Source organism: Ambystoma mexicanum, chromosome 6p (assembly GCF_040938575.1).
Source record: "Ambystoma mexicanum isolate Mex_15411 chromosome 6p, UKY_AmexF1_1, whole genome shotgun sequence".
Lineage (NCBI taxonomy): Eukaryota > Metazoa > Chordata > Amphibia > Caudata > Ambystomatidae > Ambystoma > Ambystoma mexicanum.
Genome location: NC_090935.1, coordinates 255,550,180 through 255,575,772, shown reverse-complemented (window position 1 = coordinate 255,575,772; position 25,593 = coordinate 255,550,180). Strand labels below are relative to the sequence as shown.

Genomic DNA, 25,593 nt, shown 5'->3' with positions numbered 1-25,593 from the left:
ATGGGTACAGTACACATCCCATTAGGGATGGTGTTACAGTCTCGCGTGTTAGGGATATTTAGCAGTTTTATGTTTAACCCCCTCTCCTAGTAAGACCCCCAGCACTTTTTGCTGGAATTTCTGGACCTTTTTTCTTGTTCTTCTGAATGAGGGGAGCCTTTTTTCCCCTCATTCATTCTTACATGCTCTAACAATGGGAACTCTGGTCTTTGTTTGACCTATTTGCATGGAGTCTTGGTTTCCTCAAGATCTCTTAAAGACATCTGTGTTACAGTTTTGAAGCACATAGCACACTCTGTGCAGTGTTGCTGGGGACCCTTTGGCTTCTCCTTTTTATATTCTTTCATTTTCCCAAGAACTACTGTTCTTAAGGAAAGAGGGGTCTTTGTAGCCCTTCTAAAACTAACTTGTGAGAGATTAGCACAACCCACCTTATGTTGAGTGCTAAGGGAATACATACCTAGTATCCCCCTTCTCTCTGCTACTGTGACTTTTTGGTCATAGTGACAACCTAATAGTTATGGCTGGTGGCAGTGGATGTGGTAAACCAACGTTTGTGCTATATTCTACCGCAGGCTGTATCCCCAACCTGGTTTGTGCACAAAAGGGTCACCTACGTTCCCCTTTCTTTTTTTGCCATTTATTGTGTGGTTGTCCTTTGTTAGCCCTTCTTCTAACATTCTGGGTGGGGGAGGTATGTGTTTGTTTTGTCTTTGGCGGGCAACCTTTGAGTAGCCCGCCAAGGCTCCAGTGTGTCTGTGAGGACAGGAATTATGGGAGGAACCTGAAACTCCCCTGTCCTTTGTCTGCTGGTGTGCATGAATGGAACCAGTTCCCACTGAGGGGCTGGCTGTCCTGTATGGATAGCCACCCGCCACTTTCAGTAAACTGCAGGGAGAGTTTGGAGGGAGCGATTGAGAAATCCGAATAAAAAGTGAGGTCCCTGAGGAAGAAGGCAAGCCGACCACTGGAACAGAAGATCCGAAGCTGAAGATGACCAGAGACGCTGGCAGACCCTTCCAGTAACCGAGAAACAACCACTGCTGTCCTGACCACATTTCCTTATCGACAGAGGAGCTCCGAAGAGGACGACTCCTTCCCTTGCACTTGTGGGCGTTAGGACAGTTTTTCAGAAGTCCAACTAAGGGCTTAGTAAAACCATTCAACTGAGGCAGTACAAGACTCCACTCCTAGTATAAGGCTGTACCACCTGAGTTCAAGGTAGCATACCCAGAGCAGCCAGGCTGATCTTGGGAGGGAGAGAGGGCTGTAGAATCAGTACAAATTAAATTGTAATACAAACGGTGCAAAGAAACACTGAAACACTATGTATGTAAAAATAAATGATTTATTTAAATAAAGTAGGCCCAGATAAAGCTAGGGGGAAATATGTACTAACAGATTAAGAGGCCGATTCATGGAATAATTAGCGCGGCGCAAGTGGGCAAAAACGTGCGAATCGCAGTGCAATTGCGAAAATCGCACGAAAAGCAGCGCACGTCGATTCATGGAAGGCCGTGCGCGAGAAAACCAGCGGATGTGCGATAAAAAGTGCGCGGCGCACGTTGGCGCACAGGCCATCTAACAGCGTGCGCCAGGTCACTGCGAAAATCGCACAGGCCACAGCGAAAATCGCACATAGCGCGGCGCACGCAAAAAAAGTAGGCGGAACACGGGCGTAACACTCGGAATGGGGAACAACTCGCCAAAACGTGGGCGTCACGGGGGAAGTACAGGGCACAAGTGCGCGGAACGCCCACACGCTCGCCTACAACACGTATTCATGGAATAGAATAGGGGAAAAAAGCGCACGCTCAAACCAGCGCACAGGCACAAACACGACCGCCACAAGAAAGCAGGCGGTAGCGTCTCTGCGGCTGTAAGAAATGTGCGCCAAAAGCTGCGCCAACTAATCGCACCTATATACTGCCATGATGAATGTCCCATACTGTGGCCCTCCAGGAACAAAGACGTGCAAAGGGGTACCCACAAACACGGAGACCCGCTGACAAAAAATACGTGTGCGTGTATACCGGGGTGCGCGGGAAGTCTAACACGCGATTTCAGCAGGGTACGTGCATCACAGGGGTTCGCGTGAAGTTTCACACGCGATCGGGTTTGGGGGAGCGGGCTACGTGTATTCCTGGGGTGCGCGGGAAGTTACACACGCGATTAGCCTGGGCGCGTGTATTTCAGGGGTGCGGGGGAAGTTCCACACGCGAACAGCCTGGGCGCGTGTATTGCAGGGGTGCGGGGGAAGTTCCACACGCGAATAGCCTAGGCGCGTGTATTTCAGGGGTGCGCGGGAAGTTCCACACGCGAACAGACTGGGCGCGTGTATTTCAGGGGTGCGCGGGAAGTTCCACACGCGAACAGCCTGGGCGCGTGTATTTCAGGGGTGCGGGGGAAGTTCCACACGCGAACAGCCTGGGCGCGTGTATTGCAGGGGTGCGCGGGGAGTTCCACACGCGAATAGCCTAGGCGCGTGTATTTCAGGGGTGCGGGGGAAGTTCCACACGCGAACAGCCTGGGCGCGTGTATTGCAGGGGTGCGCGGGAAGTTCCACACGCGAATAGCCTAGGCGCGTGTATTTCAGGGGTGCGCGGGAAGTTCCACACGCGAACAGCCTGGGCGCGTGTATTTCAGGGGTGCGGGGGAAGTTCCACACGCGAACAGCCTGGGCGCGTGTATTTCAGGGGTGCGCGGGAAGTTCCACACGCGAATATCCTGGCCGCGTGTATTTCAGGGGTGCGCGGGAAGTTCCACACGCGAACAGCCTGGCCGCGTGTATTTCAGGGGTGCGGGGGAAGTTCCACACGCGAACAGCCTGGGCGCGTGTATTGCAGGGGTGCGTGGGAAGTTCCACACGCGAATAGCCTAGGCGCGTGTATTTCAGGGGTGCGCGGGAAGTTCCACACGCGAACAGCCTGGGCGCGTGTATTTCAGGGGTGCGGGGGAAGTTCCACACGCGAACAGCCTGGGCGCGTGTATTGCAGGGGTGCGCGGGAAGTTCCACACGCGAATAGCCTAGGTGCGTGTATTTCAGGGGTGCGCGGGAAGTTCCACACGCGAACAGCCTGGGCGCGTGTATATCAGGGGTGCGCGTGAAGTTCCACACGCGAACAGCCTAGGCGCGTGTATATCAGGGGTGCGGGGGAAGTTCCACACGCGAACAGCCTGGGCGCGTGTATTGCAGGGGTGCGCGGGAAGTTCCACACGCGAACAGCCTGGGCGCGTGAATTTCAGGGGTGCGCGGGGGCACGTGTATTTCAGGGGTGCGCGGGAAGTTCCACACAGCCTGGGCGCGTGTATTTCAGGGGTGCGCGGGAAGTTCCACATGTGATTTCACAGTGTGGGTCCTCCCAGGTGTACCCTGTACACCCTCCACGGCCCCTGCAGGCAGCCCACACGACAGGGGACTACCCTACATCCCTGGTCATGTCCCGCAGGCAGCCCACCCACCATGGGCATGCCCCCCAGCAAAGGCACATGTCTCCTTGAACTAATGAACACCAACTCATGTCCCCTTGCACCCCCACCGCCCAGCACTGTGGGGCACCTGCCAGCAGGCCCCCACCCATGTCCAACTCATGTCCCCCACCCCCCCCAACCCCCCAGCACTGTGGGGCACCTGCCAGCAGGCCCCCACCCATGTCCAACTCATGTCACCCACCCCCCCCACACCCCAGCACTGTGGGGCACCTGCCAGCAGGCCCCCACCCATGTCCAACTCATGTCTCCCACCCCCCCCACCCCCCAGCACTGTGGGGCACCTGCCAGCAGGCCCCCACCCATGTCCAACTCATGTCTCCCACCCCCCCCACACCCCAGCACTGTGGGGCACCTGCCAGCAGGCCCCCACCCATGTCCAACTCATGTCTCCCACCACCCCCACCCCCCAGCACTGTGGGGCACCTGCCAGCAGGCCCCCACCCATGTCCAACTCATGTCTCCCACCCCCCCCACACCCCAGCACTGTGGGGCACCTGCCAGCAGGCCCCCACCCATGTCCAACTCATGTCTCCCACCACCCCCACACCCCAGCCACCAGGGGCACCCTCCACCAGGCCCCCACTCATGTCACCCACCACCCCCACCCCCCAGCAGTGCAGGGTCACCCTCCACCAGGCCCCCACTCATGTCTCCCACCACCCCCACCCCCCAGCACTGTGGGGCACCTGCCAGCAGGCCCCCACCCATGTCCAACTCATGTCCCCCACCCCCCCCCCCACACCCCAGCACTGTGGGGCACCTGCCAGCAGGCCCCCACCCATGTCCAACTCATGTCTCCCACCCCCCCCACACCCCAGCACTGTGGGGCACCTGCCAGCAGGCCCCCACCCATGTCCAACTCATGTCTCCCACCCCCCCCACACCCCAGCACTGTGGGGCACCTACCAGCAGGCCCCCACCCATGTCCAACTCATGTCTCCCACCACCCCCACACCCCAGCCACCAGGGGCACCCTCCACCAGGCCCCCACTCATGTCACCCACCACCCCCACCCCCCAGCAGTGCAGGGTCACCCTCCACCAGGCCCCCACTCATGTCTCCCACCACCCCCACCCCCCAGCACTGTGGGGCACCTGCCAGCAGGTCCCCACCCATGTCCAACTCATGTCTCCCACCACCCCCACCCCCCAGCACTGTGGGGCACCTGCCAGCAGGCCCCCACCCATGTCCAACTCATGTCTCCCACCACCCCCACACCCCAGCACTGTGGGGCACCTGCCAGCAGGCCCCCACCCATGTCCAACTCATGTCTCCCACCACCCCCACCCCCCAGCACTGTGGGGCACCTGCCAGCAGGCCCCCACCCATGTCCAACTCATGTCTCCCACCCCCCCCACACCCCAGCCACCAGGGGCACCCTCCACCAGGCCCCCACTCATGTCACCCACCACCCCCACCCCCCAGCAGTGCAGGGTCACCCTCCACCAGGCCCCCACTCATGTCTCCCACCACCCCCACCCCCCAGCACTGTGGGGCACCTGCCAGCAGGCCCCCACCCATGTCCAATCCATGCCCCCCTGCACCTGGGTCCCAACATTCCCCAATCATGTCCGTAATGCCCATCCTCCCCTGCCAAAAGGCCCAACCAACTATCACATCCACCCACATATCAAAGGCAATTACATGTTACACCCCCAATGTAAATAATGCAATTTAACACATGTCTGTCACACACAATGGCTGCAAGTGAATGACAAAACACCCAACATGACATGCCTGAAAGCAATGAGATGATACGACACATTGAAGAATAAAAAAATAATATGTATTGAACAGCAAATAAGAAAAAACACAAAGCAAATCAAACAAAACAAGATGAATGTCCAAGAAAAAATTATGAAAAATTAAAATAAGCCAATCAAGAAGATCATCCTGGGTCCATGAGCCCTACCAAATTAAACCTAACTGACTACTAACTAAAAAGGGAACTATATACAAAAAAGTGGTGCATTGTCCAATCGCAACCAAAAAAAAAAATCAAAAAAACAAAGGAAACCTAACCCTAACTATACAACTATATACAAAGGCAGCGGGCTATTCGGACGGCTCACTGGTTGTTGTCATGGGCCAGGGCATCATCGAACTCCTGGTCAATGGCTTGGAGGCGGGCATGTTCCCTGGCCCCGAGGTCCCGCAGGGATAACGCAGTGTCCAGCTCTAACTCCCTGCGAAGACCCTCGAGGCACTCAGCCCGCCTCAGCGCCCTCCGCATGGAGTCCTCCGCCCTGACCATCGTGAGCCGTTCCTCCTCTGCCCGCTGCCGCTCCGCACCTATCCGCTGGCACAACCTCTCCCACACGGAAGCCACTCCCATTCCAGGGTTCTCCTGCCCTCCGGCCGATGCCTGCACCCCCGATGTTGATGGCCCCGAGCCATGATGCCTCCCACGTTGAGCCTGCTGCTGCCTCCGACGCAACTGCCTGTGCCAGCACGACGGCATCCAGGCTGATGGAAACCACCGACGCCGTCGTGCACGTGCCCTGCCCGATGATGCCGTCACATCCTCCATCTGCTGGGGTCCAGTTGCTCTGGTGTCCACCCCTGCTGGATCTCTGACTCCCGACTGTGGCAGGGATGGGATCCCCACCGAGCTGGCTGCATTGGTCGGGGCAGGTCCACAGGGGGCCCTGGTGGCATCTGGGCTGGAAGACGGCAAGGAGAACGACTGGTGGATAGCCTGCACAGAGGAGGAGAGGGCCGCCACATTGGCCAACACATGCAGGAAACCCCCGAACATGGCCGATCCCAATTGGGCCACGTCGGCACGGTGCACTTCGTGATGACGTGCGTGCTCCTCCCGGGAAGCACGCACGGCATCACGAATCACAGCCGTGCGCAACGCGACCCCAATCAGGACCTTCTCCGCACGGCCAGGGGTTCCCACGTCCGCAGGTGGAGGGGAGTCAGGTGACATGGACATCCCCTCTACCTGCGGACGGGCCTGGGACGGGGCATCCCTGCTGGTGCATGGTGGTGCACTCACAGGGTCAGGGACAGCGACATGCACAGGCCCCTCCACGGTGACCTGTGCTGCCTCCTGCCCCTGGACTGCACCACTTGCACCAGCAGGGATGCCCCCACCAGGCCCCATGTGTGCCCCAGTGGCGGCCTCCTCCTCCTCTGTGCAAACCACCAACCTGGATGGCTCCTCACCGTCTCCCACCGTAGCAGGCCCCTGTGGGGGCTCACCCACCCCTTCCGCTGCAGCCGTGGGGGCATCCCCGCCGCCTTGCTCCACAGCGCCGTCTCCGCCCTCTTCTTCACTAGCCGCTGCGTAGAGGGAGACAAAGAACACAAGCATCAGGGCACTGTACAATGGTCCCCTAGACAGGAAGCAATAGCAGATGAGCACCACTGTCAAAGTACACTTCCATCATGTCCCTCCACAACACATGGGTCAGTGCAGGCAAAACACACAGTAACAGGCATGGTGCATGCCATGGACATATACATGCATGTCCAATGGACTCTTGAAACATTCAATGATATGTAACTCACATGCATCATGCCTCATGCCCATCACATGCACACACTTCACCTCAGTCACATCCATCTGGCCCCAAACACACCAAACACAGCGGATACAAGGGTAATTTGGCTGCTTTACTGAATCTCTGCATTGTCACACACATGTGTCATGCATCCATGGCATGCACAAGTCACAGACACGCAGGTCAGGCACACAGACATGGCTACCATATATGTACCTGGCATCAGCACCCATCCCTCACCCCCACCCATGTTCAGGTACAGAGACTGGCATGCTCTCATGTTCATAATCTGATTAAGGCTCCCCATGCGGCATTTCAACACATGCAACAACCATGTGCATCACACATCACTGGTCGCACATGCATTACCATGATGTCCCTGCACACATACATGCATACATGGGCTATGGCACACATACAGGCAAGTATCATAGAACCAGCACACCGCAACATGCCCTGTCTCACACAGTAATGCATGGACACTTACCGCTCAACTCCAGACGGGCCTCCCTCTCAAGGATCTGGGCGTGGAGCGCTGGGCGTACGCGTTCCAGGACCCTCATCTGGATGGTACTCATGCGGCCCCGGCCCCCCTCCACGAGGCGCCGGGCCTTCACAAGGGTCCTGGACCTCAAGTCCTCCCAGCGCTTCTTGATCTTCAGGACGTCGCGGGTTGCCACCCCCTCCGCGTTGATGGCAACCACACAGTCGGCCCAGATCCTCTGCCGTCCTTCCTTGCTGGCGCGGGACGATCCAAAGAGGGCATCATACTGCCCCAGGACATGCTCCACCAGGACACCAACTTCGGTGACAGTGAAGCTGGTGCCCCTCTGCCCCTCTGGCCTGGGGTTGCCACTGGTGCCAGATGTGGAAGTGCCCGACATGGCAACCCCAGAGGCAGGTGTGGGTGGGCAACTGGGTCCTGGGGCTGGGCTGTGGAGCGATGTAATACCAGTCGGGAGTCTTCAGTTCCAGCAGGGGTGGACACAGCAACTGGACCCCTGCAGATGGCTGATGTGCAGGCACCAAATGGCAGGGCACGGTGGCAGCAGGCAGGCAGGCAGGCAGCAGCAGATGGCACGTGGGAGGCTGCTCGGGGCACTGGGGGGCAGTAACTCGGCCTTCTGGGCAGGAGCGTGGGCTTCCGTGTGTTTTCGCGTGGCCAGCTTGATACGGAGTGATTTGGCACGTGAAAATCCTGCACGTCAGCGTGAAATCCGAGGAAAGGCCCTTAGCGCGTAAGCGCGTCAGCACGCATACGCGATTCTATTGGACCAGAGTCCCTCAGCGCGTAAGCGCGTCTGTGACGTGACCCGCACGGGTGTTCCCCACTCAGGACGTGATGACGGGGCACACGTGGAGATACTGCACGTCAGAGTGTCATCGCGTGTAATTGGACAAAAGTGCGCGTACACGCGATTGGCCTATGTACGTGTATTTAATGGGTGCGCGGCCACTTACACACGCAAGTACGTCAGCGAACCTGTATCACGTGGTGCGTGTGAATTTCCGCACGCTATTGGACTGGGAACAGGATTCCAGGGCTGCGCGGGTCACACGCTGTATCCCGTGGTGCGTGTGAATTTCCACACGCTATTGGACTGGGAACAGGATTCCAGGGCTGCGCGGGTCACACGCTCGCCTAGAACACGCGCTAAGCATAAATTGCGGACTTTAACAATAACAAGCTCAGACGCCAGGATGAACATACCGTTCCTAGCAGCAGTGGCAGTGGGCTACCAAAGGAGGAGGAGGAGGATAGTCAGGGCCAGAATATTCACACCCAGAACCAGCCTTTTCGGGATGCCTGATGACCAGGTGTATGGGAGGTACAGGTTTCCACCACACATCATACTGGACCTGGTGAGTGAGTGGGAGGATGACCTCACATCACCCACCCTGTGCTCCCAAGCACTCAGCCCCCTGGAGAAGGTCCTCAATGTACTGCACTTCTTAGCCACTGGATCATTTCAGCGGACAAGTGCCATAGTGGGTGGGGTGTCACAGGCCACCCAGTCACGCTGCCTACACCAGGTCTTGAACATCATGACTGCACGCCCATCAGTCCGCAGGCACATATACCTGCCCAGAACACCTGCAGAAAGGCATGCTGCCGCCCTGGATTTTTACGCAGTGGCACGATTCCCCAAAGTGCTAGGTGCCATCGACTGCACCCATGTGGCTCTACGTCCCCCCAGGGCATCTGAGCACATCTATAGGAACCGCAAGCACTGGCATTCCATCAACGTGCAGGTAGCATGTAATGCCAAGGGAATCATCACCTCAGTATATGCCAACTATCCCGGCTCCACCCACGACAGCTTCATTTACCGAATGTCCACCCTAAGCCGGGACCTAGAAGCTGGGCGGCATGGCGATACCTGGCTGCTTGGTGAGTATGTATGCCACTGCACATGCATGCATGTTGGATACTGAGCAAGGTCACAACCTCACCAATGATACCAATCCCCACCTCCACAGGGGACAGTGCCTACCCTCTCAGCCCCCACATGATGACGCCAATTCGGAACCCCACCACGCCACCCCAGGTAAGATTTAACACAGCCCACATTACAACCAGGGGCATAGTGGAGCGCACATTCGGAGTGCTGAAGTCACGCTTTCGCTCCCTTGACCGTTCTGGCGGGCAGCTGTTATACGCTCCCCCAGTAGTGTGCAGGATCATAGTGGCAGCATGTGTCCTGCACAACGTTGCAACACGCCGGGGCCTGGCCGTGGACATAGTGGTGGCCCCACATCCCCAACCACATGCACAGCCGCTGCGCATGGGAGGGGAAAGGGCACGGGGGGAGGCAGCCCGTACACAGCTAGTGGCTAATTACTTCACATAGAAATCACACCCCTGTGGAGTGCACACTGCCCTGCCACATTCCATCTGACAATCAATGATGACTCAACCTGACACTGATCCTGAATGTGTGGAGAATGAACCGGGAATTCCATGTCAGCCTGAGATTGTTCACCTGGAAGTGTGCATTCCTACCCACACAGACACCACCAATGCAGTTTTGTGAAGTTACACATTGAAGCAGCTAAAATGAATACCCACTTGCAAAATGCAACAAGAGGACAGTGCCATGTCAGCCAACCCAACCCCAGCACTGCCACACGACACACCGTGCCATGTCATGCTAATTGCAGGTAAACAAAGTAATCCCCACAACATGACATCACTCTCACTATGTACAGTGGCACTATTAGAAACCTGCAACACCTGAAATGCTCACAGCAATGCCGGACCAACAACATACTTGAGCACGTAGTACCATTAACATGACATCAAAAATGTTACATATTAGTAGTCTCACCACCTGGAAATGCCTGCACTCCCACCACTACCAACTGTGCAGTGTTGGCGCCATGTAGAGTTGTAGGTGCACTGCTGCCAACATGGTCCCCATCGCCAGACTAGAGGTCCTTGTGTGGACTTGAGGAAGGGACCTGCAAATTGGGAGGTAGACACAGAAGAAGAGTTACACATCAATGCAACATGCAGTGTACAACACAACAGCAATATGCACTATGAATGTATACACAGTATTGACTACAGACTGGCCACACAGCTCATGGGAGTCCAACGTCACTGTGTAATTCACTGTCACTTGGGCACACCCTTTGCAAGCCCATGGAAACGGGAAGCAGGAGGGGTGTGTGTGACTCAAACCCAAGCATCTGAACCAAATACATTACAAGCCTGCATGTGCCCAGCCACAATGCAGCGTATGCCCACAGGAACCACGGAAGCCAACTGATCGGAGCCAACAGATCGGAGCCAACAGATCGGAGCCAACAGATCGGAGCCAACAGATCGGAGCCAACAGATCGTCCCAAAAAAATTGGGAATAAAATAAATCAAAATAAAAATAAAAATAAGAAACAATCAAAAATGGCCATTGATGGGCCCGGGGGGGTTGGGGAGGCCACCCAGGAGGTCCGAGGACAGGATGCACACCAGAACCCACCTGCGTGGATCCTGGGAAAATAAAACACCTCCATGGGCTCATGGCCCACACGGCTACCCTATTGTGGGAGTGTCACTGCTGTCGCTATTATCACCCTGTGCAGCTGCATCCGGAGGTGGTTGCACTATGGGAGGCAGCCCACGCAAGGCCCTAGTCTGCTCCTCCATGGCTGCAAGCATGCGGGTGTGGTAGGTCTGGTTCTGGAGGATGAGTGTGCGGAGGTCCCCATGCAACAACTCACGGGATGCCCGGACCTCCGCCCTCGTTGCCTGCATCTCAGCTGAGAGCGTACGGGTGAGACGCTCCAGCTGCTGTTCTGTCCTTTGGTGTGTTGAAGCCTCAAGCTCAACAAGAGTCGTCCTGAGGTGTAGGAGCTCCTGCCTCAGGGCTTCCCTGTGGCCCTGGGACTCAATGGAGATGGCCTCCTGCAGAGTCGCCAGTGCCGCCCGCCTGTCCCTGTTGGACCCCAACATGTCCTCCCTGTGTGACTGGCAGATGGAGTCGGTTGCCTGCTCTAGTCGCTCCATCAGCCTTTCTGGGGGGACAATGGAAGTGGCCACCCTATCCATGGCCTGAGCCATCATCTCGGATGATGCAGCCTGTTGGGTAGCCATACCGTAAATGGATTGCTCCCATGCGGTATTGCCGGGTGGCGTACGGCCACCACGTCGGCGAGAACCACACCTGTCTGGGGCCAGGCGAACTGCGCCTTGCTGTGCCGGCACTGCCTGAGGCTGCAGGACTGCATTCCCCCTCTGATCTGCTGGCCCAGGAACAGGATCAGATGTTGCGGAGTGTGACCCTGCATCCGTAACCACCGAAGGCGTAGCTGCCAACACTGACATCCCCATGGAGGGTACTGACCCTGGTGCAGGTGGGTGAGACAGAACAGAATCCCTCCCTGGAACACTCACCAGCGACGGCACGTAGGTCTCATCCGAATCAACACCTGAGTACAGCTCGGGGGAGGTGCAGCCAGAGACACCCCTTGAGAGCACGACCTGCAGCACTTGTGGGTTCTCCCCCACCACCACACCACGTCCCTCACTGGTGGTTGGTCGGCCCTGGGACACCTCCTGGGTCTGCACCATCTCCACAACCCCAGCAGTATCAGGTGCGTCTTCCCCTGCAAAGACATGAAAACAAAGTAATGGAAACAGGCATTAGCACCATGGCACACATTGAGGGCTGAGAAGCAAGAGAACCAGTACTTGATTGACACATGTCCCACATGACTAAAACCCTCCCATGCATGCACCCTCACTGCGTATGAAGTGCAGGCAAACGGCACACACTGATGACACCAAGATGGAAGATGAACACATTTTCTGCATGCTGCCTGGCAGTGGCATCACACATTGGCCTGTGATTGGCAGGTGAAACACACATGCCATCACACAGATGGCATGTACCATTGCTATTGAGTGAAGATGGAGAGGAGGGCAGCACCTATTCATTCAGTCCAGTTCCCGCATGTAATAGCTTTTCTGATTCTAACAGGTCAGATTTTTCACCTGGAGCTGCCAGTCTGTAATGGTCAAATTGCACAGGGTCATGTGTGTACAAATGATATCCAGGTAACAAAGTCACTCCCCTTTACCATACCCATGTCAGACATGTGACTAGTGGACAGCGACATGCCTAGTGAAAGTGGTGGAATGCAAACTAACTGACTGAATGAACAGTGAAAAATAAGCAAATATGTTGTGTCAAGGTGACACTTCAAGGGCAACTGGCGTGCAGTTGTGCTAGATGTCTACTGTTGGCAGAAGGGATACTGCTATGGCCAAATGCAGCTGCGCAGGAAGTATTGCATGAAGCACATGGCTGACCCATACGACTGAGGCGCACACACTCTCACCTGGCACCCAAACAGAAGCCCTCACACACACACCATGCACATGGATGACACACACATGCATGTGCACTCACCGGACAATGCCTCGTAATCAGCCAGATCTCCCACGCCTTGGATCTGTTCCTCCGTGACGTAGGTCCCAGCGACTGACTCATGTGGAGTGAGTTCCATGTCTACTACTGGAGACCCACCTCCAGTCACTAGAGTTGCGGCATGACTTGAGGCCAGCTTACTCTTTGCCCTGCGCTTTAGGTCATTCCAGCGCTTATAGCAATCATTGGCTGTGCGCCTCACGATTCCAAGGGCACTTACGATGTCCGCAACGGTCTGCCAGTGTGCCTGGCGTTGTGCAGGTGTGGTCTTGGATCCTGCAACAATGACCATCTCGTTGTCATGTCCGGACACATACTCGACAAGTGCATTCAGTTCGTCATCCGTGAAGCTGGGCTTCCTGGACGGGCCGGACTGTGTAGCCGTGTCTGGGGCATCAGCCTGTGCCGGACGAGCACTCTTCCTCTTCCGCTTGGAAGGTGGTGGTGATCCTGAGTGTCCTGCGCCGCTCTGGACACTAGGGGCAGGAGCCCTGGTGGACTCTGTATCAGGAGTGTGGGATTGCACACTCAGCATGGGAGTTGGTGCAGGCATTGGCTCTAGTGTGATGGTGTCAGGGGGAATGTCAGCAGCATGGACTAGGACCGACACTGTCCTGGCTGGGTGTGTGAGGGCTGGGGTGGATGGAGCCGCAGCTGCCCCTGCAGCCACTCCGCCCTGCCTCCTTGGTGCAGCAGATGACCTTGCTGCCCCAGATCCACGTGGCATGATGGCATCAACGTGCACCAGCGCACGTGTCGTAGCCCTGCTGACCTGGAAGTCAGCCATGGAGTCAGCCAGGTCTGGTGCCACAATGGGCTGGTCCAACAAGGGCTGAGCATGGATGGTGTCAGCCACTTCAGCCTCAACGGGAGGGGGGGAGGAGGGGGGAGGGGGGGGATGATGGGTGCCCTTGACTGGTCCTCCACACATGGGGGGACAGGCTCACCCTGCAAGTTACGACCACGTCCCCTACCGGATCCACCACGGCCACCACTTGTGGCTCTTCCACCTTTGCCACCCTTACGGAATCCTCGCCTCCCAGCCATGGCACTGATATTAATGTGCGTATGGGAGTGGCTGTAGACAATTGTCCTGGGCAATTGGGGGTCAAAGGGGTTGGGTACCAGATGGTAATTGTACCCTAGTGCTCTAGCACGGCTGATTGTAACCCCTGGGGAAAGATGACGGGTCACGCAACGCACAGGAGGCCCAAAAAAGGGAGATGACGTGCACGCAACCCCTCCTAGACCACGTGTGCAGAAAGAAAAACCTGCACTACGCTGTGGCACCCAGTAACACAAGAATGAACGTATGCGTGTCACACGCAGCCTAGAATGACCTCTGAAGGGGTAGGCTACACACGGGGCAAGCACAGAAGTTGGATACGTGCGTGACTCACCGTCTGCCAGGTAAAAGAGCGTGAAGAATGAGCGCGTTTGGCTGGCTAAACCCCCGCCAAAAGAAGATGTGTACGCTGTCTGAGAAGACAGGACAACAGTAGAAGGGGACAATGTTTGAGGGAACAGGCCCAGGTAAACCAGTAAAAGAGAAAAAAGAGAAAAAGCTGTCAGAGGTAACAGGGAATACGAACTGGAAACGCCGTGAAGTAAATCGCGTGTGAAACGACAAGAAGTACAGATTTCACCCACTCGCTCTCCACGAAAAGCACGTACAAGGAAATGGTGTTCTACATGTACCTTATATACAGGCCCACGCGTACAGCGTCACTTACGCGGCGTGTACGTTCACCAATCACACGCTTTGTCACTCCTGCGTGTAGATCCATTTTCACCAATCACACGCTTTGTCACTTCTGCGTGTAGATCCATTTTCACCATTCACATGCTTTGTCACTTCTGCGTGTAGATCCATTTTCACCAATCACACGCTTTGTCACTTCTACGTGTACATCCATTTTCACCAATCACACGCTTTGACACTGGGACGTGTCACGCAACAATTTCCTGCACGTGCAGGTGACTATAGGCGCGCATATGCTGTTGACGGGTTTACGCGCTAAGGGCCTTTGCTGACGTGTGGGATTTCACTACCTATCAGGCTGTCCACGCGTTCACACACGAGAGACCACGCTCCTGGCCAGGAGGCGAAATTACTGCCCCCCAGAGCCCTGAGCACGCTCCCACCTGCCATCTGCTGCTGCCTGACTGCCTGCTGGCCACGTGCCCCACAGTGCTGGTGGGTGGGGGTGTTGGGAGACATGGGTGGGGGCCTGGTGGAGGGTGCCCCTGCACTGGTGGGGGTGGTGGGAGACATGGGTGGGGGCTTGGTGGAGAGTGCCCCTGGTGGCGGGGGGTGGGGGTGGTGGGAGACATGGGTGGGGGCCTGGTGGAGGCTGCCCCTGGTGGCGGGAGGGTGGGGGTGGTGGGAGACATGAGTGGGGGCCTGGTGGAGGCTGCCCCTGCACTGCTGGGGGGTGGGGGTGCAGGGGGACATGAGCAGGTGTGCAGGGTAGTCCCCTGTTTTGTAGGCTGCCTGCAGGGGCCGTGTAGGGTGTACAGGGAACACCTGTGAGGACCCACCCAGCCTAATCGCGTGTGATGATTCCCACGCACCCCTGTAATACACGTACCCTGGCCAATCACGTGTTAAACTTCCCGCGTACCCCTGTAATACACGTACCCTGGCTAATCGCGTGTTAAACTTCCCGCGTACCCCTGTAATACACGTACCCTGGCTAATCGCGTGTTGAACTTCCCGCGTACCCCTGTAATACACGTACCCTGGCTAATCGCGTGTTGAACTTCCCGCGTACCCCTGTAATACACGTACCCTGGCTAATCGCGTGTTAAACTTCCCGCGTACCCCTGTAATACACTTACCCTGGCTAATCGCGTGTTAAACTTCCCGCGTACCCCTGTAATACACGTACCCTGGCTAATCGCGTGTTAAACTTCCCGCGTACCCCTGTAATACACGTACCCTGGCTAATCGCGTGTTAAACTTCCCGCGTACCCCTGTAATTCACTTACCCTGGCTAATCGCGTGTTAAACTTCCCGCGTACCCCTGTAATACACGTACCCTGGCCAATCGCGTGTTAAACTTCCCGCGTACCCCTGTAATACACGTACCCTGGCTAATCGCGTGTTAAACTTCCCGCGTACCCCTGTGATACACTTACCCTGGCTAATCGCGTGTTAAACTTCCCGCGTACCCCTGTAATACATGTACCCTGGCCAATCGCGTGTTAAACTTCCTGCGTACCCCTGTAATACACGTACCCTGGCTAATCGCGTGTATGACTTCACGTGTACCCCTGATATGCACGTTACCCGCTTTGCGTTCCTTGTTTGGCTGCCCTGTATACTGGTCCAGGGTTAGCGCAGCACTTTGCGATGATTTAGCGATTTTGATGGCTTTTCCTTGCGCGAGGGTGTTCTTGGGGGCGTTACTGGCGCTGCTGCAGGGTCGCTGCGATACTCTGCGCCACGGCTGGTTTGGGAGCATGAAATCCATGAATACGCTGTGCGCGGAAATCGGTTTTAGCGCACGTGCCTGGCGCAGTCAATCGCACGCGGACACTCTGCGCCAGCCGCTTGCGACACTTTTCTGCGAAATTCTATGAATTACCCTGTAAATGTAATCACAATTATAAAAGCAACACTATGCTTTAAGGTGCACAGACCAAAGCATAAACCTTATTTGGAACACCTAACAGTAGGGAAGTCAAACCTTTTCATAAACATTCAGAATAGGTCACACCTATTCCTGGGGAGTAAAAACCAATGGTTACTTTCACAACTACTTGCAGTAATGCAAGGGTAATAGACCCTACAAGTTGTACAGTTACACCCAGTAAAAAATCACACAGGCAGTCAAATGGACAGTATACATTTTGTGACTAGTGGAACACTTATTCTAGGTACAGTAAAAACCTATAACTACTTTTGCGATAACACACAGTAGTTAGTTATACTAGGTGAGTAAAACCTAAGGATGTTATATTCATGTACAGGTGCTTTTGACATCAGTGGAACACAGATTGAGATAAGCAGTTAACTCTTGTAACTTATTTTTGGCTGGCACAAAGCTAACTCAAGGTAAGTAAGACCCATATACTTTTTTAATCTCAAGGAAGTCCAGGTTAGATCTTTCCCAGCTGAAAGTAACTTATGTATGACTTATAAAGGGACAGTTAGAACACAAAGACTCTTTTTGCGTCGGTCTAAACAGTACAGAGAAAGCAAACCCCAATGTTCCACTTTACTGAACGACTCAGTTATTCTAGGTAGGTAACAACCTAATGCAGAGTTATTCTGGAAAGGCTAGCAGCAAATCAGGGGAAGCAAGACCCAGTTGGGGAACACGCATACAATTATCCTAACAGGACTAATCTAGTGATACCAACAGTTCGACGACACTCATACAATTATCCTGTAGGAATAATCTGGTGAAACCAACACATTACTTTTGGGAAGAGGCACAACCAACTATAGGTGAGTAAAATACCTTCACATCTACTTTCTATAAAATGACAAAACGGTTTCTAGGGAAAGAAAGATGTTAACCATACTTTTGAGAATAGTGAATCAAACTTCCAAGGTAATTAAGAACTTTTGTAACTGTTCACTCTTCGAGTTATAGATGCCAACAAACTCTTTTATAAGTAAGTAACTTTTAAATACATTCTCTTTTCTAGGCAAAAGGCCCAATCCCTTAAAAGTATTTCCCTTATTCTTGGAGCATGAGTGTTCTCAGTGGCAGAAGGGGGGTCACTAGGATCTAGTGACAACCAGCCAGTGTCAGAAGAGATTCTTAAGTAGCAAAGGTCAGAGCTCCTTAGGAAGACTGGGCAAACAGGCGAGTACTTTACTTCTAGAGTTATAAGAAAGTCCATGGGCTTCACAGAAGAAATCCTAGCAGGATTCTAGCAGTGGGACTGGGTGCACTGGATGAGAGGCCTCCCCATCACAGAAAACACCCCACAGCTACACAGAAATCCTAAGAGACTTAAGGTAAGTACATACCCAAGCCAACACAGTACCTGAGCATTGAAGATTTTGCCGCAGGAGGACTTCAGGATCTGCAGCCAAATACCCGGTCAGTGGATTCCTTGTTGTGGTGACTGAAAACAGGACCTTGGAAGGGACTTTTCAGCAGGGATCAATGGAGAAAGCTCTAGGCAAGGTTTTCCTCGCGGCTGAATGTGGTTCTGCGGATTTGGCGTCTTTTCAAGGAGCACAGAAGAGGACAGAAAATTGCGGTTGAATTCTTGTCGTTACAAAGGTCCAGCAGGGGACTTCTTTTCGGACTCGATTCATGTCTCTGGAGATACCCAGGATGCCCACGAAGTTTCAGCAAGATTCGGAAGACCGTGCGCCACTCGAGGTCCCAAGGTATTGGGGTATTGCAGTACTGCAAGGTCGCAGCACGGCATAGGATGGCTGAAAATGCTTGTCTTCTTTACTCTAGTGGCTCTCACCAAGCTCTGAGTCAGAGTCGTCGTTTTCAGAGTCCCCAGTTCGATTGAAAGAAAGGGCTACAGCAGGCTCAGGTTACACAGCAGGCTCTCTGGTCGCTGGAAATCTTATCAGCCGCTTTTCCTTCATCATCCTCTTTGGTTTTGGTTCCAGTGGTCGACTTTTCTTCAACTCCAGGTTTGGAGTATTTAACAGGAATAACAGCACAACTTCTGCATTCTCTCCTTGCATTTTACAACATGGGGCGGTCTGGTTGTCCAATCAAGAAAGGCTTATGACAAAGGGCTGTGGAGTTTTGGACTCCTCCCTCGCTTCCTGCTCTCACAGACACACTGGAGCCTGGGCGGGAAGTCCAGGAGACTCCCGCCGGAGATAAAAATCACACAAAGGAATTTCCCACCTTGGATGTCAGGGGAAGGAACAGGAAATGACAAAAAGCACTACAATGGTGATAAAAGAAGACAGGGGCCATTTTGGTAAAATGAGCACCCTTAAGTGCCTTTTAATACAGCTGTGAACAGTCCTCGGTAAAAGTGCACCAAATTAATACAAGGTATCACTGCCACCAGCCATTGAAGGCAAGCTTGTCTCTGAAACAGATCTGTTACAGTTTTAGTGTGAAAGGGCATACATTGCATCTCCCCAGCACTCCACATAAAGTGGATGTGCTAGTTTCACCTAACGAAATATAAAAGGGATCCAAAGATCTGTTCTACCCTTTGGAACTGTAGTTCTATCAAGGTTAGCCAGAGAAAGTTTAAAGAGGAGCCCCTAGGGCAACCCAGCAACAACAGGCACGTATTGCCAAAAAGTTCTTAAAGAGGATAACTTTAAAAAGACACTATGGAGAGTCAAGAAATGGTACTCATAAAAAGAGTAAAATATCCTGTGAATGTGGAAAAAGGTTCCCACTCAGAGGTATACAGAAAAATATCCCACTAGTAAAGCAAAAAAGTTCTGAGGTTGACCCAGGTCAGGAAGATTTACCATTTCTATGAAAATCTCACCCAACAGTGGGATATGCCAGCCCTAAAACGAACTGCAGATCAAGCCATCCCCCGACGTGCTATGATCTTCCAGGGCTGCAAACCACAAACACCAAGGGACCTCCGACCCATTTGCAGTGCAACGTCTTTGCATGAAGGAACCCTCCCAGAGCTTTGATGAGCTCCAGTTGAACTTCCAGAGGCACGATCTCGCTCATCCACGTCCCCTCACCAGAGTGCAGGACTGCAGATTTGAGGACGATTGGCCGGGCAGTAACCGTTCATTGTTGGAGCTGATAAAAAGACACCAAAACCTCAGACTGATGTGGGAGAACGAAGAAATCCTTGTAGAGGGTCATTTCTCGCGACTGCTGCTGTGACATCCCATTCAGAGACCTTACTTTTGTCAGCAGATCAAGGAATCAGGAGACGAGGTCTGTCAGTGCTGCACAAGAAAGAATCCAGCTGCATTTTCTTCAACCACCTTAAGGTGCTGTGGGACTCAAGGTAGAACTTGCCTCAAGCCGAATAGTTGCTCCAGTGTGACTGGAGTGTGATACTAGGTGTTAGGGTGTCCACCCATACCTCTGGCCCAGGCTTAGCAGCTTGTGCTCTTGTAGGGGGTCCTTAGCCAGGTCCCAATTAACTGTGATATCCTACTAAAGCATTTTATTTAAAGTAACTAATCTTCCTGAGGAACTTTGCTTTTCTGCTGCTGCATAGGACTTCTCGCTCCCATCCTACACCGACTTTGATGAACTCCTGACTAGTTAGGGATTGGACTGCTAAGGCATTAGAAGCATTGAAAAGTGTAGCTAGGAAGTACATTGCTGCTGCTAGTACCAAATAATCTATTTTTCCTTCCTACAGACTTTGTCCAAATGACTTTGTAAAAGAATTAAACTGTCATTTCACTGTAACAATTGTGGGTGTGAGCCACTCCTATTGGAGCAGTCACCTCTGAAAACTGAAAAGTATTGCTTATGTTTTCTATGTGTATTGGTTATAAAATAGTATTTACCTACCTTGCCTTGCGTATATAAAATAGATGTTTATTTCATTATAACTTCCAGTGTGTAATAGTCTGGGCTAATGTATTGACTGGGTTCATTGGACTTAGATACAGCTCACATCCTCCTTGTAAAATAGGCCTGGCTGCTCTGCCTTCTACCAACCTTTATTTATTTAATATATATAATGCGTCGGTAGCTCGCAAGCCTCGGGCGCAGATACATGGACACGAGACAGACAAATAGAGACAGACAGGAAGACGGGACAGCCATATAGGATTACTCGGAAGCTAGGTGTGGCCCAAAGAGGTTATTTATTTGAAGATATGGGTTTTCACCAGTTCGCGAAAAACGTAGGTAGTTAGCTTCCAGTCTTATGTGGTTCGGAAGATTGTTCCAAAGACCGGCTGCGAGGGTGGGAAATGATCTGCCTAGGCCACATTTGAGTTTGTGTGGGGCCACTGAGATTTTACCAAGGTAGGATGATCTAAGTGTTCTACTGGATACATCAATCCTTTGGTTAGTTCAGACTTCTACTAAGAGCTGGGGACCTTTATATAGCAAGGGATAGTTTTATAGAGTCCTACCTCTAGGTGGACTTTAGGAAAAATTCCCCTAACACATCGATGCGCCTTTTCGACCTTCGAAAACAAGATGCAATGCTCTGCGAGTTCCACTAGATGTAGGCCTATTTGCACAACATGTGATAAGCATATCAACAAGCCTCAGAAAAATATTTGTTTTCAAATCTTTCAAAGATTAATTTTGGAACCTAACACCAAATAGAATCAAGTTTAGAAAAAAGATTTAAATCACAAACTGAGAAAAACATTACAAAATGAAGGCCAATATGGCATGTGAAAATGTAGAGGTGCGAACTCTATGCATGAAGATTTTTTTTTTTTTAAAGTGCAAAAGACATTCTTCAGGAAAAAGAGGTAGAGTACGCATGTAAAATTGGGATCAGTTAGTATCTTCGCTAGAATGTTTTATGAGTGCCTATAAGCAGGGGTCAATGTTTAAGTGAGGAGGGTATAAGTGCATCAGCAGTGTAGCAGAAAGAAATTCATTTTAAGCGTACGCTAATTAAAAGCACAGACAGAATGCCTGTGTTCAAATCTAACGCTAGATACTACAAAGTCTGTAAAAGGTGCATTGCCATATTTCATTTTTCGAAATGTAACGTTCAAACGTTGGTGTTTGATCTTTAAGATTTCCAACTCGAGATCATTAATCTGAAGAAACAAGCATCGGGCATCAGAGAGGAAAAAGGAAAGAACCTTTAGTAAGATGGCAGGTGGCCTGCCTGTGGAGAGCGAAAGAGGAGGCCCTCCACGAACAAGCAGGGCTTTGTGGTCTGCGCCCAAAAACAAATACAAAATTCAAGTATGGGAGTTAGCAAAAAAGAAATACTGGACACATTAGGATTGTCCTGTCAACTTTATCATATAGAACTGGAATAAAGCAAACAACTCATGGGAGGGGAAGGAGGGACCAGAACCACTGTTCAAGTCAGTTTGATGCCACTTCACACTTTATTTCCCACATTACAGCTTGTGCTATTTCCAAATCAAAACTTTGCAGGATCTCTTTATCCACAGTTCATTCATTTACAGTTTTTTTTAAGGCGCAAATGAGATGCCATAGGCGCAACAGAGCACTGCACATTGGGGCAGAGACCACGCCTATGCGCTCAAATAAACAATAAGTTAATAGAACAAATAGAAGAGTTTGTACTCGGAAAGCACAATGTTCATACTAAATCTCGGTGCGAAAGAGTTAGCTGTGGCACCTCATTAGGCGTTGGCGCTGGTGCAAAACATGCAATAATTGGAAATACTCCGTTGTATTGCCCCACTAAATTACGAGGTTCGCACGAGTTAGTACTTTTAGACCTCCTCTCGCCTACATTGTAGAAACGGGGCAACAGAAAGCCTTTCTAAAAAGAGCAGCAATCGTTCTGGAACATTGTACTTCACCTGGAAAAATGTATGCGTTGTTTCCCTGGCCGGGCACGAAGGATCGCCCGTCTCTTAGAGTCACTGTTCCAAAGGGACTGCCGCTGGCAAAGAGACAACGCCCCTGTTGAATAACATGCGAGAAATAAATTAGGCATGACATGGGAAAGGAGACTGGCACAGTCTTATTCAAATCTATGCTATGTGTCTTTGCCCCCATAGTTGGCCGTCTGTCACATCCAGGTGAACTGTGCCAGTAAGCCACTCACCACATCTAGGTGAACTGCGTTACTCAGACATTTGTCATCTCTGCGCAAACGGTGTTGCTTAGCCATCACTTGCACTGGGTTAACTAATACCAACACTAAACCCTTTGCATACACCTCTCACATAATGCACTAAACACAACCAGAACTCCTCAGCACAGCAAGCAGCACATGACGGCAGCCTGCGAATCTCGCACCAGGCTCAGTGAACGTCCATCCGAACTGAAGCTGCCAACAGCACATCACAGCTCCCTTGCTCTTTTCCCACTCATCCCACTAACCATACCCTCTACCCTCCTTCATTTTTCACAGAACTGCCAGAGCATTGAGAGACCACGCAAGTGGCACCTGTGCACGGTATAAAAACCTTTTAACATTAACATTTGCCAGACTCGCCATCTAATGGGCAAGAGACTTTGGAAAATGAAGACTTGTTGGTATCGAACTGAAAAATCCAAATGAGTATTTTCCTGCAAAGAGCAGAATCAGATGGAGTATAAACATACACAGGACATATAAATAAATTAATTTTATAGCTGCATTGCACAGAAACGCTTCACGCTAGTAAAACGAGCACAGTCACAATGCACTACCTCATTTTAATGTTAAAGTAGAACAGAATTAGCATGACACACTTGGTAGGACTCTCCAACAGGCCCTTTTGTGTTACCTTTTTGGGCCCAAAGAGGGAACCGGTCATGAGCGAAGCCGGGTATAGAGCACAAGACATCCACGTGATGAGTGTTGAAATCAGATGTTATGGGCCGCATGGTGTTCAGTGGATTCTACCAACAAGGCTTTTTAAGGTTAACTGACGAAGCAGGAAGATGTGCGTAGTGTAAGGGTTCAGAAGTATGAGTCTGACACAGTGGTGGCATGTTACTTGGCAAAGACCTATTTATGTATAAAAGTAAAGAAAGGAATACCTACCTTGCCCTATTTCTATAAGGGGTTGCCCTCCCTCAACAGAAAGTCTAAGGACTCTGTCAGGATGTCCAATAAAGTAAAATGTCCACCGCTCTGTGTCCAAACTTATTTCCATCCCTTATACTATAGGCGAAGGACAATCTGGGTGTCTTCTTGATTCAGAAGGAGGCGGCTCTCATTATGGATGTCTCAAATATTCAGTTCTTGATGAGAAAACACAAGTGGTTCTTTAACATAAAAGTTCTTGATGTTGGATACTCCTTCACACCCATATTAAAAAAACAAGAGGATTAACGGGGAATTGCCTCCCCTATCTTTTCTTTCCCAGTCTCTTAACTACAAAAACACAGTTCCCAGGTATCAGGGGCAGGCGGAGGTCTGGTTCACTATCCTGCCACACTGGACTGAAGGACTTATTTCACAAAACCCAGTTCACACGTATCAGTGCAAAGTTACTTCCCCTGTTCTTTCTCTAGCTCACAAAAGCAGCAACAAGTCTGGTTCACTATTCCAGAAAATGTCTCTTCTTTTGACCACTTATCTTCATTTCTTGTACCTCCGTCTACTCTCATTTGGGCCTCAGACCCCTCTGGGTTGTCTCGGGATATCCCTGACTGGTTGCATAGCTTGTCTCTCTTGTGTAGGTCCCAGACCCCTTTTTTTTTTCTTGGACCCTCCTGACTCACTCTCAGCCCCAGCCCCATTATTGTGTGGTTCTTTGAAGTTGTATGGGTCCTTGACCCCTGTGTGTTGCTCTTGCAGGGCTCGACCAACTTTGCATGGGTCCCAGACCCTGGTGTGCGGCTCTTGCGCGTCTTCCTCTACTTCGTATGGGCCCCAGACCCAGGTGTGCTGCTATCGTTTGGCTTCCTTGACTTCGTAAGGGGCCCAGACCCCTCTTTCAGGTTTATCACATGTTGTACCCAGGCACTGGTTTTCATGCTACTGTCAGTTTCCCCCCCAAATACTGGTTCTTCAGCTTTCCCCAATTGCCTCCTTCCTTCTCTTCCATCTCCACCACCCGCTACGGTATCCTAAGTACCTTTTATGACGTTATCGGCTTGCTCTGGTGGCTTTAATGGAATGGCTTCTTCCTGCCGCGGGCTTCTGTATGTCTTCCAGCGGTCTCCCCCTGTCTTTGCAGAGTTCCAAGGTCTGATCCCTCTCAGTGTGTGTTTCTCAGCCTGACTGCGCGGTGCAACTCCCGGTTTTCCATGGGCCTTCAATTATCCAGACTGGGCAACGTGGAAAACAACGTGTGTTTGGTGAGGTTCTGACAGCCTTTCCTATTCTCCACGACAAGTCTCCAGCTGGCTCACGGTTCCCCCGGAGAGGATCTGACAAGGTACACAGTCCTCCTTCCCTTTTCATCGCTGAGGCAGACTCTAGTTGACTGTGCCGCATATGTTGGTTCCACTGTGTGCTTTTGCCTCCTTGCCTGTTCTTTGTGTTACTGGTTGTATGCACTTCACCTAGTTAAGCCTCACTCTTCCTCATCCCAGTATGATCTGTATGGATGGTGTTTGGTAAGATTTTCATCTTCATGATGAATCTTCCTGACCTATGTCAACCCCAGAGCATTTTGCTTGGACTTGGTAACTATTTTACCTTGTCCCTAGGTGAGTGGGAACCTTTTTCCTTTTACTCTTTTCATGGGTGACCTTTTTATGGTATCAGGTATTAATATTGCCAGATATATGGTCGCCGTAAATAATATCGCCGGGAAAATGTTGTGGCGATATTATTTGGGTGACCATATATATGGCGAAAGGGGCAAAAAAAAAAATGTGGGGGTTGCGGGGGTGTCCCCCGCATGTTCCATGCAATAATGTCGCCACAAAAACCAACCATTTTTCGGCGATATTTTTGTGGCGACATTATTACATGGAACCCTTTTTATGCATCTCCATGGTGTGTGATTAGAGTTATAGTTTCCTAGGATTGACTGTTAAGTACTATGGCAGCACACATCATTTTACTCATCTCTTGGGTGAACTAGTGTTCCCAAAAAGTAAAGTGGGATTTCCAACCCCTTTACATTTAATATAGTGAGTCAGCACACCCCACCT

At 52.0% G+C, this 25,593-nt stretch overlaps 1 protein-coding gene across 1 annotated transcript in view; it reads right to left on the bottom strand.

Moving 5' to 3' along the window:
* ME2 (malic enzyme 2) overlaps nucleotides 1-25,593 on the bottom strand; it is a 426,330-nt gene that overhangs the window by 122,966 nt on the left and 277,771 nt on the right. The window contains exon 13 of the mRNA XM_069626976.1: nucleotides 22,353-22,455. Within this exon, the coding sequence (XP_069483077.1) occupies nucleotides 22,353-22,455 (103 nt within the window). The remainder of the gene's footprint in view (nucleotides 1-22,352; nucleotides 22,456-25,593) is intronic.